Source organism: Limanda limanda, chromosome 2 (assembly GCF_963576545.1).
Source record: "Limanda limanda chromosome 2, fLimLim1.1, whole genome shotgun sequence".
Taxonomy (NCBI): Eukaryota; Metazoa; Chordata; class Actinopteri; order Pleuronectiformes; family Pleuronectidae; genus Limanda; species Limanda limanda.
This window is the reverse complement of record NC_083637.1, coordinates 16,696,124-16,708,962: the sequence shown is the minus strand read 5'-3', so window position 1 is coordinate 16,708,962 and position 12,839 is coordinate 16,696,124. Positions and strand designations below refer to the sequence as shown.

Below are 12,839 nucleotides of genomic sequence, written 5' to 3'. Positions count from 1 at the left end.
TTGTCAGATACACTTGACTCATGTAAACACGAATCTGAGAGTGAAATCCATATTTGCAGGAAACTTGGGTCAATATCAGGATCACCATAATGGATCTTAATTGAAGCAATAAAAGGGAAGAATGATGAAATGATTGACCTTTAATTTCTTCCCTTCTTCTACTTGGATAGTTAGTATGACTATGAAGGCAATGCTGTAATGACAGATTAACTTGGAGCATCAAACTCGCCTGCACCACAGAGTGTGTGTGTGTGTGTGTGTGTGTGTGTGTGTGTGTGTGTGTGTGTGTGTGTGTGTGTGTGTGTGTGTGTGTGTGTGTGTGTGTGTGTGTGTGTGTGTGTGTGTGTGTGTGTGTGTGTGTGTGTGTGCGTGTGTGTATAGGAGCCAGAGCCCACTTCACACACAGCCATATATTTTCTCACGGTCTGACCAGAGAAAGCCTCCTCCCTCCTCTCCGCTGCCAGGTTCCACTGTCGTCCTCGTCCTCGACCTCGATCTTCATCCTCTCTTTCTCAACTCTCTCTCTTTTTCTCTCTTGGATTCTTCTTCATCTCTTGTCACTCTTTTATTCGTTGGACTTCTTCTTTGACTGTTTTTCTGCTTACGTGAAGGCTTTTTCCACGACTGTCCGGCTTTTATTGTTTTTCCTTCCTCTCACCAGTGATGTCGTCTCTTCTGAGGGAGGAGATGCAGCGAGTTTTATTCCGACCTTCAAAACAAAGACTGGTGGAGTTCATTGAGATCGAGGAGCCGACGCAGGGACGACATTTTCTTTGTGTTGCAGGTAAATGGCTTTGTTGTTGGGGAATTGAAAGCAGTTTCTAAGGAATAACTATGTTTAACTACTGAACACAATTCCAGGTCTTGTGTTCCTCCTATGAGGCCTTGCCCTTGAGTAAACATTAGAATGATTATGATATTTAAAAATCTTTCAAAGATGCTCTAAGAACATGTGCTGACAATGTTACAATTAATTACCCTCATTGTATGACTTATTGTATTAAACACTGATTGTGTAAAGTCTAAATATAGGTCTTACTTTTATGAAGATGAATTTCCTTGTGCTGCACTGCACCCGTTCACTTTCTTATAAAAAGAAGTTGTATCTTCATTTTTCCACAGTTGCAAAAAACAAAGTGGTGGAGTTGTGTATAGTGCGATGTCAGATCTCTGAACCGTCACTTAACACTGGCTCCAAAAAGACGGACACTAAGCGCTCCAGCATCCAGGACAGCTACAGGAGGACTGAGGTCTGGTCCCTGCATGACCTGACTCTTGTGGATGGACGGGACGCCGATGTGGTAGTTAAACAGATTTCATCAGGATTTTCACTTCTAAGTTTAATATCACAATATTTCAGATTTTCTTATTGTTCAATATTCTAAAGCATCAGCGTTCATAATTCACCTTCTGTAAAATGTTCTCTAAATCACTTTTTTATTCTGTATAGTTAAAATTGCTTTGGAGCTGTGTACTTTATCTCAAGCAATAATTACGTATGGTAATTAATTTGAGTGTTTTACATTTTAAATTACAAAAACAAAAACATTCTAAACCTTAAGGTCTAATAGAATCATCTGAAGCTTTCAACCAAATTACTTCAATCAAACATTAAAGTTTTCGTAGTCAGGGAACAATCACAGATTCTTCAGCATTCCATGATATTATGTGACAACCTTAAGTGTCTGGAGAAACTCTCTTAAAGCTTTTATCAACATTTTTACTTAAACAAAATATTTGAAATAAATAAAAATAACTGTCAACTCTCACCTACCCCCTCTGATATCAATTGGTTTGGTAGCTGGTGTAATTATCAATCTGGGGATCTTTGCTCTGGTTTTAGAAGGTATATGCAACATATGTTTGTTTACGTCCTGCTGTCTCATTCTGTGTCATCCTCTGGTTCCAGGATGACCCATGTTTTCTGCTGCACTTTGACAAAGTGCGGACAGTGACGGCCGTCAGCTGCTCAGCCAAATATGCCATCGTGCGAGCCCTGGTGGCGCTCAGCGATCAGCACTGCCAGATGTCACTGAACCTGCGGAACTTTGACTGGAGCTACATCAAGCCCACCTCCTTCTACTCCAACCGAGGAGACTGTGTTGTTCTGACACAGATCTGCTTCTATGCATTCAATCTGGTGTGTCTGTCCATGTGTCCCGTGCCCCTCGATGCATAATGGAAGGAATCAATGACTGTGTGTATTTGTGTGTGTGTGTTTGAGATTGTGTGTGTGTCCGTGATAAAACTGTGGCAGATTTATTGTATATAACATGTCTTGTAGGAGGTGTGACCTAAGTGTAGTCTTAATATTGCTTCTGTTGCACAAGCCTCATTTACCAAGAAATGTGTTTTGCATTCATATTCTGCTGACTCTATCTTCATGGCAAATGCAAATTTCAAGCAGCTTGGTATTTGTTCACAGGATAATTTGTGATGTTTTAATGAACTATCCCTGAAAGTTCTCTATTCTGTGCACTAATGTAAAAATATCAGTTTCAAAAAAGGGAAAAGAAATAAAACTATTCAGAATCCCCTTGCTATCTTTGTCTTTAGATATTTCCAAACTGACCAGACATTTTCAAATATCTCACTAGTAATGGAGAATATTTCAGATCACCTCCACTGAGGCCTACTTGTGTTACATGGCATTCTTCCTTTGTCGCAATACTTTGACCCCGTCTCCAGCAGGAGCTTGTGCCTTTAATCCACACGACAGTGACTAAGAAAAAGGTAGAATAGTTTTTTAATGCAAATTAAAGTTTTAATTCTACAAGATTCTTTATCACTACATATGTTGTGCCCAAAACTGATTTTTTTTATTTTTTATGTTCCATGTCTTCAACATTTAATTATTAATAGATAGCATGCTATATGTAATATAATCATTAAACACCAATAACACATTTAAAAAAGCAGACAACATACGTCTTAAGGTTTTTTCAATGTGGCATAAGAAGGAATAAGATATTTCCCTGAAGTAACATTTGAAAAATCACTCTGCAAAAATACTTCAGTGTAAAAGTCCTACATTTAAAATGTTGTAATCCCCAAAATGTATGTCGTACCGTATTTCAAGCAAACGTACTCAAAAATAAAGAGAAGCTCACTGTGACTATTATAATAATACTACTAAGAAATCTGATATATATTATGGCATAAGATTTTATAACCGATGTATTGTAAATAACTGTTTGGTCAGAAAATAATGAGGAATACCTGTCAGGACTATCATACACCCTGTAGCACCGTAGCCCACAGATAAGAGTGGAGGAGGCTATTTGGCACCGAAAACTTGAAAAAAAAACAATACTGAAGAAGTAGGAGAAGGTGAAACATTTTATCTTTAAAAAGGGTCCTATAACAGAAAGAAAGGAAACCTACCACCTGCACTGATGTGATGTGAGACAGGGTGAGCTAAACAGAAAGATAAGGGGAAACCTCACTCAAAACGACCAACACATGATAAATACACAAGATAAATACAACGTCCTGACTTAAACATAATCCACTGCAGCCACTTCACACGTTCTCTGTCACCTTGAGTCTTCCCAGCCCCTCCTCTCTCTCAGAGACCTGATAATGCAAACCTGTTGTCACCCTCCAAAATAAACTGTCAACACACACTTGCTGTAAAAGCATACAACATACAACAGAGTATCTACTTAATCTAAGTGATAATCAAAAAACTAATAATAATCAAATGACCAGATGTTTAATTGTAGGGAGCTCAAACATTGATGTGTTTGACATGTTTACAAGAAAACTTTCTAAAAATGCCAATTTATTGTCTGTCACTCAGTTTCAGCTTGACTTTGCTTAATTTTTGTAATATCAGTAAATGTACAGTAAAACATATTTATAATTTTTCATCAAGTACCATTATTGAGTTAATATATTTACTTACATTTCACCTTCGTAAATCTTTCGTTTTATTTTTATTTCCAATGACTTTACACTTGTGTTTTGCTTCTATTTGTTTCAGCTTTCCGTCCATAGGTGGCACCAAAGCGCCACAAGCTAATTAGGATAATTTAGTAGCGTGAAGATTTGCCTGACCAAAATAAATACACTTGCGGTGAGTATTAAAAATTAAAAACCTGAATGTCACCCATGATCTTCATGTGTAGATTAATTTGTTATTTAATACGCATATATTCTTAAGATTGATTAAATGTGTCAGTTATGCGTCAGGCGCAGAGAGGGCAGACTCACGGGTCCTTGCATGCCGCCAAAATTCAAGTGAGAGGAGAGAAGTTTCCTGCGGTCGGTTGTAAACACTGGTCTGTGACCTGGAGCATTGCGTGTTCACTTTAGTCTCCTCTCGTCCTGTGATCTACCTGTGGGACCTGCGGGCAGACAGGGGACAGCTCAGAGATGCACATCAAGTCCATTATCATCGAGGGCTTCAAGTCCTACGCCCAGAGGACGGAGATCAACGGCTTCGACCCGCTGTTCAACGCCATCACGGGGCTGAACGGAAGCGGCAAGTCCAATATCCTGGACTCGATATGTTTCCTCTTGGGGATTACCAACCTCTCCCATGTAAGTGTGCTTTCTAGTCTATACCCTGAAACGTACGCAGTTTGTATTGGACTGGAATATCAATGTAGTCCTTGTGTTCATCGTAAACCAGCTGCGTAGGAGACTCGTTAGCTCGCGTCACGATCAAAGCTTCTATTACACGGAACAGGAGAGTTGGTCAACATGTGTCCCCTTGTTACGTTTGCTCTTGAAAGGTGCGAGCATCGAACCTCCAGGACCTGGTGTACAAAAACGGACAGGGTGGCATCACCAAGGCCACTGTGTCCATCACCTTTGACAACTCCAACAAGAGCCAGAGTCCTCTGGGGTTCGAAACCCACGATGAGATCACCATCACCAGACAGGTTGGCACATAGAGAAGGACACCATTTTCTTTCTAGGCTCTGTAGTTGACCAGGTATTAAAACATTACTGCTTCATGATCCAAGGTTGTGATCGGTGGGAGGAACAAGTACCTCATCAATGGAGTTAATGCCAACAACACCAGGGTCCAGGACTTGTTCTGCTCCGTCGGCCTCAACGTCAACAATCCACATTTTCTCATCATGCAGGTCAGTCTCTCGTGTGTCTGCAGCAGTTTGCATAGTTGTGGCTTTGGTCCTATGAGTACTTTACATTGTGTGATGTTTCTGATATTTTAGGGGAGGATCACCAAAGTTCTGAATATGAAGCCCCCAGAGGTAAAAACTAAACATCCAGTTTCTCAGCATCAGAACATTTTTGTACAGATGTTGCTGTTTTTTCTCCTACAATAACGATCCCCTCTTTCAGATCCTTGCCATGATTGAAGAGGCGGCAGGAACAAGGATGTACGAATGTAAGAAGATCAGTGCTCAGAAAACAATTGAGAAGAAGGAGGCCAAGCTAAACGAGATTCAGACCGTACGTCAAACTTTCAGACATTTTTAAAAGACTGTTCCTTTAATCTGTCACATGTACAATATTTAACAATCTCTCCATGTTTGCCTTTTCAGATTTTGGATGAGGAAATTACTCCAACCATGCATAAACTGCAAGAGGTAGGTGGACTACAAAACCACACATTTAGAACAATCTGGAATTGCACATCATTTCCCCTTTGTTTAACCGTTCTCCCTTTGCAGGAACGATCATCGTACCTGGAGTATCAGAAGCTGATGCGTGAGATCCAGCACTTGTCGCGGCTGTATGTGGCCTGGCTGTTTGTGTGCGCAGAGGAGACTAAGCTGAAGTCGGCAGAGAACCTGAAGGGGATGCAAGACAACATTGCCTTGATGCAAACCAGCATGGCTGAGAATGAGATCAAAGTCCAGGAGCTGTCAGCCCAGATTCAACAGCTGCAGAGGAAAAAGGACCAGGTAGGCTGGAAGAGAGGGGGATAACTATTCTCCTCATTCTTCGATGATAAACTGTTGATGAGAGTTTGAATATTTCCCCCTGGGTGACTGTTTCGGCTTTCAACAAAATTAACGTTATATGTGTTTGAAATCAATCTAATGCAAAGTAATGGAATCAATGTTCATATTGCTTTGTAGCCAATCTTTGTATTCTCATCTGAAGGAGGTGAATGGAGTCTTAAAGTCCCTGGAGGAAACTCTTGCAGACATGCAGCGTGTGGACGCCAAAGCCCAAAGTGCCTTTGACCTAAAAAAACAGAATCTAAAAGATGAAGTCAAGAAGAGGACGGAGCTTGTAAAGAGCATGGAGGAGGTAACAGCACCATGCTACCAATTCATCTATCTACAGTACATTCTGCTTTCTGCAGGACCTGTGTGGACTCTTGTCAAAACAAATACTTGATGGCAGTATCAAACTATAACTATACCTCACTCGTTCTTCCTCAGGACAAGAAGATGCACACGGTGAAGGAAAAGGAGGTTTCTAAATTGATGGAGCAGCTTCAGACTCTCCAGGAGGAGGGACAGAAGGACAGCACAGCTCTTGAGGCCGCTGAGCAGCATTTCAAAGCGGTGTCTGCAGGTCTCTCCACCAATGAAGACGGAGAGGAAGCCACACTGGCTGGGCAGATGATGACCTGCAAAAATGACACGAGCAAGGCAGATACCGAGGCCAAGCAGGTGAGGAAGCGTCTTGACAATATCTGCCAGGAATGTGATGTTTCAGATACTAGTTCGTATTCAGTCGTTTTCATTTTAAATATTTATTCTCAAAAGCTTGCATCCACATTCTGGTTGCATTCTATACGGAATGTATCCTTGAGTTGCATTTTTAACCTAGGTAATTGTTTTGGTTTTAAAAGGCAAAGTTGTGGTGCAGCACTGCAATGTCCATTTGTAACTAACAAAGTACTGTTTGGTTATCTTTGTCTCTGTTGTCCTTCCATCTGTCCAGGCCCAGATGACACTGAAACATGCCGAGGCTGAGCTGAAGACCAAACAGGCAGAAGTGAAAAAGATGGACGGTGGCTACAAGAAGGACCAGGACAGTTTAAAGGCTGTGAGAAATAACAGGGAGAAACTTGAGGCCGAGCTTTCTAAACTCAACTATGAAGGTACGTGTGTGTTTGTCTCTGTAGAAAATATTATTTAATAAATCCTTCCCTTTCTGAAAATGTCCTGTGTATGTCTGCAGATGGGAAGGAGGAAAGTCTGCTGGACAAAAGACGACAGCTGTCCAGAGAAGTCTCCAAACTTAGAGAGACCTATGAACGTCTCGTGTCCAGATTCCCCAATTTGCGCTTTGACTACAGGTACTTTATTACTTTAATATTTCAATATATTTTGAATCTCATCATATTTTGTAATGCTCCAAATAACAACAGCCCAGTTTATTTGAGCTAACTGCCCTGCAAACTCACAGGTCAATAAAAACACGTGTCCTAAAGTGCACATAAGAGTAATCACATTAATTGGTGTAATAAGTCCAATCAGTTAGAGCTAAGCGAGATGGATGGGTGAACTGATGCCAAGTGAACTTTTATCTGACTGATTCTTTAAGCTAAGTGTTGGATTTGGTCGAATTCCCTAAGTGTTTCATGCATTGCTTGTTTTCTCGTAGGGACCCAGAGCGCGACTGGGACCACAGCAAAGTCAAGGGTCTGCTAGCTAACCTGATCACAGTCCGTGACCTCTCTTATGCAACAGCACTGGAGGTGGTGGCAGGAGGACGTCTCTATAACATCATTGTAGACACAGAGGTAATCCAGAGTCACTGTCAGTGTGCATGTCTTTGTATTGTCACCACATTCAGTTGTTTTTATTGTAACATGGTGATGTTGGTGTCTTTTTTCAGGTGACCGGTAAAAAGCTGCTGGAGAAGGGAGAGCTGCAGCGGCGGTACACCATCATCCCCCTGAACAAGATCTCAGCCAAGACTCTCCACGACAGAGTGGTCAGCAGCGCCAAGAGCCTGGTGAGAGATATCAACCCCCCCTCTGGTTTGGAAATTAGTTTTTGTTTGATGTTTAATCATGACACAGTCTTCTCTGTCCCTTCTTTCTCCTCTGTCAGGTTGGAAAAGATAATGTCCACACTGCTCTGTCCCTGGTGGGCTATGAATCGGACCTGCGTAAGGCCATGGAGTACGTCTTTGGCTCCACGCTGGTGTGTGACACCCTGGACAATGCCAAGAGAGTGGCTTTCGACAGGCAGGTGATGACCAAGACTGTCACTCTCGGAGGGGACATCTTCGACCCACAGGGAACTCTGAGTGGAGGTGAGAGCGAGGAGGATGAACATAATGTATTTTTTGTCATTGTGAAAGAAAAAACACTAAAGATGATATTCAAAGATGTCCTTTTAACCAGCAAATGCTTCAAACTGAGTTTATTGTCAATTTGTATCCATTTTAGTTTTAACTTATCCGCCTGTGGTTAAATAATCTCCATTCCAACACAAGGATTCAAAAAGAACCTTGTCCGATTTCAATTCCCTCGTTTTCTCTTCCAGGCGCTCGCTCCCAGTCGGCATCAGTTCTGACCAGTCTGCAGGAGCTGAAGGAGGTTCAGGACAACTTGAAGGAGAAGGAGGCCCAGCTGCAAGATATTGAGCGACAACTGGCCAGCCTGAAGGCCACTGCTGAGAAGTATGAAGATGCAAACACGCGTGACATTTCAAATTTCTAGTTGTGAGATATATTATATCTATATTTTATTTAAGATATTAAAATCTGCCAATAAGTTATCCAAATTTTTCTAAACTCTCTAATGGCAATACTTGTTTCCAACGTTCTGTGTGAGTCGGACTAAAACTCTGATGCAAATTGTCAATAATATATTTTTAAATTGTGATGCTTGAATATGATTTTTTGAAATTTACTCAAAAGATAAATCCACTGTTGTCATTCCCCACTCTGCCTGACAACATGCATTGAAATCCACCTATCTTGGTGTTTCTTAGCTTTTAATGATCACATTACCCCCACTAACCCCAACTCTTCACTTCACCACATTTGCTGCCACCAGGTATCGTCAGCTGAAGCAGCAGCATGAGCTGAAGGTGGAGGAGGAACAAATTCTGCAGACCAAGCTACAGCAGAGCTCCTTCCACCAGCAACAAGAGGAGCTGGAGAGGCTGCGCAAAGCCATCGGTCAGAATGCAACTGGATTCACACAAATAGATTTAATGTCACATCTATACTGTACAAACGCATGCTGACTGTGGTGTGGTTGTCTGATCCAGAGGAGAGTGAGGAGACCCTGCGAGTCACCAAGGATGTGCAGAAGCGGGCGGAAGAAAAGCTCAAGGTGTTGGAGAACAAGATGAAAAATGCTGAGGCAGAAAGGGAGAAGGAGCTGAAAGCTGCTCAGCAGAAACTCAATGCTGCCAAAGGCAAAGCTGATGTCTTCAACAAGAAACTGAAGGAGAAGCAGCAGGTACACCGGCCACACACACACAGTTCTTCACCATCATTCCTTCATGTAACGTTTTTATTACACTGAAATCTGCATCTGAAAAATTTATTGAATGTTTTTTATTCTTGTTAAATCTAGGAGTCTGATGCCGTGGCCCTGGAGCTGGAGGAGCTGCGGAGGGAACAGGCCGGTTATGAGCAGCAGATCCAGGCTGTCGATGAAGCCATGAAGGCCCTCCAGGAGCAGATAGACAGCATGGCCTGCACTGTAGCCAAGAACAAGGTAATTGTGTCATTCTGAACATATTTGTGTATATGAAATAATATCACAGCTCCAAAGGTTCAGATATGCTTTTTATTTGGATGTTTAGTGACATTTATATGCCTAGAAATTACTCCTATATCATTTGCCCTCACTAATCCTAATTTTCTCTGGGGATGTAGGAGGATGTGCGTAAAGCTCAGGAGGATCTGGCCAAGCAGAAGGAGGTGATCATGGCTCAGGACAAAGAGCTCAGGGTAACTAAAGTTTTTGCTTCAATACTTTGGTTTTTAAATCTCCTTAAGAAGGTTTTCAGTAGAAGGTTTTTGAGAATTTTAGAGTACTTCCCAATTCTCATAAGTGGACATCATTTCACTTTCAGTTGTGTAGTGATCGATAATTCCACTGCTTGCACTTAAATATGTTGACTGTGTTATTAATTGAAGTCAATTCTTACATTTATCCATTTGAATGCTCCAGGGGAAAAGCACTGAGGCAAACAAGATGAGGGAGCAGAACAATGAATTCCAGCTGAAGATAAAGGAGCTGGAGCACAACATCAATAAACACCGCAAAGACAGCCATGACGCTGCTGAAAAGGTGAACACCAACATTCATTTGCCTCTACAATAGTATAGTGTGTGTATATGTGTTTTTATATGTAAATATATTCTTACTAGCTCTTAAACGTTTCTGCTTCCCTTTGCCTATTCCTCGTCCTCCAGGTGTCTCGGATGCTGGAGGAACACGACTGGATCCAATCCGAGCGGCACTTCTTCGGTCAGCCAAACACCTCCTACGACTTTAAGGTCAACAACCCCCGCGAGGCGGGTCAGCGGCTGAAGAAGCTGGAGGAGACGACCAGCAAGCTGGAGAGGAACATCAACAAGAGGGCCATGAACATGCTGAACGAGGCGGAGGAGAGGGTGAGGACAAAGAGTCGGTGGAATAACAAAATGCAAAAACAAAATGTCCCACACAGTTTTGTCTAACAGTTCCCTTGTCTGTCTGCAGTACAACGACCTGATGAAGAAGAAGAGGATCGTGGAGAACGATAAAGCAAAAATCCTGCAGACCATCGAAGAGCTGGACCAGAAGAAGAACGAGGCTCTCAACGTGGCATGGCAGAAGGTCGTCTACCTTTTAGCAGTTTGATTAACTTTTCTTCTACTATTTATGTTTGTCTCTTTTAGATCCATCATTGACTAAAATATGTACACACAATGAGACAATGTCAATTTGATCAGGAGGTGTTACAATGGAATTTATATCACAAGTTACTTCTGAACATCTCTGGATGTGTTTGTCAAATCATTGAGGTTTTCATTGAATTTACATAAACAATATCAATCCATTGATAAAACATACATTTTAGCCTCTATGTCCTTTTTCTTATTTTTGCACATTTCTTCATGTGTTGATTTTCAATGAAGGGTTCAGCACTAACAATAGCGATCAAATTGACAACTGAACAATCTTACTGAGGATTGTGGTTTGAATCAGTTTAAATATTGTTTTGGGATTTTGTCGTACCTCACTAAATATATTACCATTACTTTATTTGTCACGCTCCTTTCTCTCTCTGCAGGTCAACAAGGACTTTGGTGCCATTTTCTCCACCCTGCTGCCGGGGGCCAATGCTAAGCTGGCTCCCCCTCAGGGCTGTGGTGTGTTGGAGGGGCTGGAGTTCAAGGTGGCCTTGGGCAACACCTGGAAGGAGAACCTCACTGAGCTCAGTGGAGGGCAAAGGTCAGCGAAACCACTTATATGCTCATCAAGTGTGACACATTTGTTGTTGAAATGTATAACGTTCGGAGAGGTTTCTTTGTCGTCACTTGTTCTCCACCAACCTGCTCGTGCTTGTGTTTTCAGATCTCTGGTGGCCTTGTCTCTCATTCTGGCCATGCTGTTGTTCAAACCCGCCCCCATCTACATCTTGGACGAGGTGGACGCAGCTCTGGATCTTTCCCACACACAGAACATTGGACAGATGCTGCGCACACATTTTAGACACTCACAGGTCAGTTCAAACCGATTGATGCATATATTTACTATTTGGATTCCAGATTTTCTTTGTGAACATCCCGCCAACATGCATTTGATCTCTCCCTCCAGTTTGTGGTGGTGTCCCTGAAGGACGGCATGTTCACCAACGCCAACGTCCTGTTTAAGACCAAGTTTGTGGACGGCATGTCCGCAGTGTCCCGGACTGCGCTCAGCCAGAGTGACCCAAGCCTCCCCCAGAAGGGCCTGGACAAGGCTCGTCAGAAAGACAAGAGGAACAAACAGCTCATCAGCTAATTATTAATCGGGAGCAGTAAACGAGACACATTCACATTTAATATTCGCTGTCTTTTCCTGAAGCTATATCACGTAACATAAGAAAATGTGGTATTTGTTAATAACTGATAAGATGTGTATACTCGGGTTTGCTCTGTGGATAGTAATCACTCATAATACTTGTCACAACAGTTGTCTTGTGAAGACCCTCAGGCTGTATTTCTGTTTCATGCCATGTTCTCTCTTTCTTCAGCTGTTTGTTGTGTGGAGCGATTCACATTTTTGTGTATTTCAAACCTTTTAACTGTAAATGTTTTTCTCTGTCCTGTCTCTCGTCCAACCTGTGTCCATGCTCTTCCTACTGATCAATTGTATATGCAGCTGCTGTTTTTTTAAGTAAATAAAGCAAATCTCAAATGTTGTTTGTCAGTATTGATTTGGTTTGTTTCCATTGTGCTTTGCAAACTAAAAGCCATATTTGATTTTAAAATGCATGACTTTGCTGCCCACTAGTGGTGGCACAAGGAACACTAAGTCTAGCACACCAGTGTAATGTATTTCCTACATCTGTATATATATCACATTCTAAATCTTAATGGGAGGTGTAAGCAAAGGGTAAATTCAGTGATTTAAAGGTTTTGACCTCAGAGTATAAATTATTAGTAATCAAACAGTCTTGACAATTATGAAAAATATTTAATATATATTGGTTATCTCCGCAGGTTATACGGAATATACAAAGATTACAACGAACACAAGACGCTGTTGTCAGGCTTTCAACACTACCCATGCTGTCATTCACTGGTTAGATTTGAATTTAAGATTATACTGCTTGTTTATACTGCAAGTCTTAAATGGTCGTATTGGCTCCTGCCTTCAACCTGTGATCTGCTAAACCCTGATGAAGCTGGTCGCTGCCTGAGATCCTCCAGTAACGTTTTTGAAAACGTTTTTTAACCTC

The 12,839-nt window shown here is 41.7% G+C and overlaps 2 protein-coding genes across 2 annotated transcripts; both read left to right on the top strand.

Annotated features, from left to right (window-relative positions):
• The first annotated feature begins 663 nt into the window (after positions 1 to 663).
• On the top strand, positions 664 to 2,179 carry exoc1l (exocyst complex component 1 like). Its single transcript, XM_061082792.1, has 3 exons — positions 664 to 784; positions 1,123 to 1,301; positions 1,910 to 2,179. The coding sequence occupies exons 1-3, from the start codon at positions 664 to 666 to the stop codon at positions 2,177 to 2,179; spliced, it is 570 nt and encodes a 189-aa protein (XP_060938775.1).
• Positions 2,180 to 4,276: 2,097 nt separating this feature from the next.
• Positions 4,277 to 12,299, top strand: smc2 (structural maintenance of chromosomes 2). Its single transcript, XM_061092167.1, has 25 exons — positions 4,277 to 4,545; positions 4,740 to 4,889; positions 4,974 to 5,096; positions 5,187 to 5,225; positions 5,317 to 5,427; positions 5,520 to 5,564; positions 5,649 to 5,882; positions 6,085 to 6,234; positions 6,369 to 6,602; positions 6,877 to 7,036; positions 7,117 to 7,234; positions 7,543 to 7,681; positions 7,777 to 7,896; positions 7,995 to 8,199; positions 8,433 to 8,568; positions 8,948 to 9,072; positions 9,165 to 9,358; positions 9,476 to 9,619; positions 9,781 to 9,855; positions 10,079 to 10,198; positions 10,324 to 10,524; positions 10,613 to 10,729; positions 11,187 to 11,347; positions 11,471 to 11,618; positions 11,714 to 12,299. Exons 1-25 carry the CDS (start codon positions 4,378 to 4,380, stop codon positions 11,897 to 11,899), a joined length of 3,603 nt encoding a protein of 1,200 aa, XP_060948150.1. The 5' UTR covers positions 4,277 to 4,377; the 3' UTR covers positions 11,900 to 12,299.
• Positions 12,300 to 12,839: the final 540 nt, after the last annotated feature.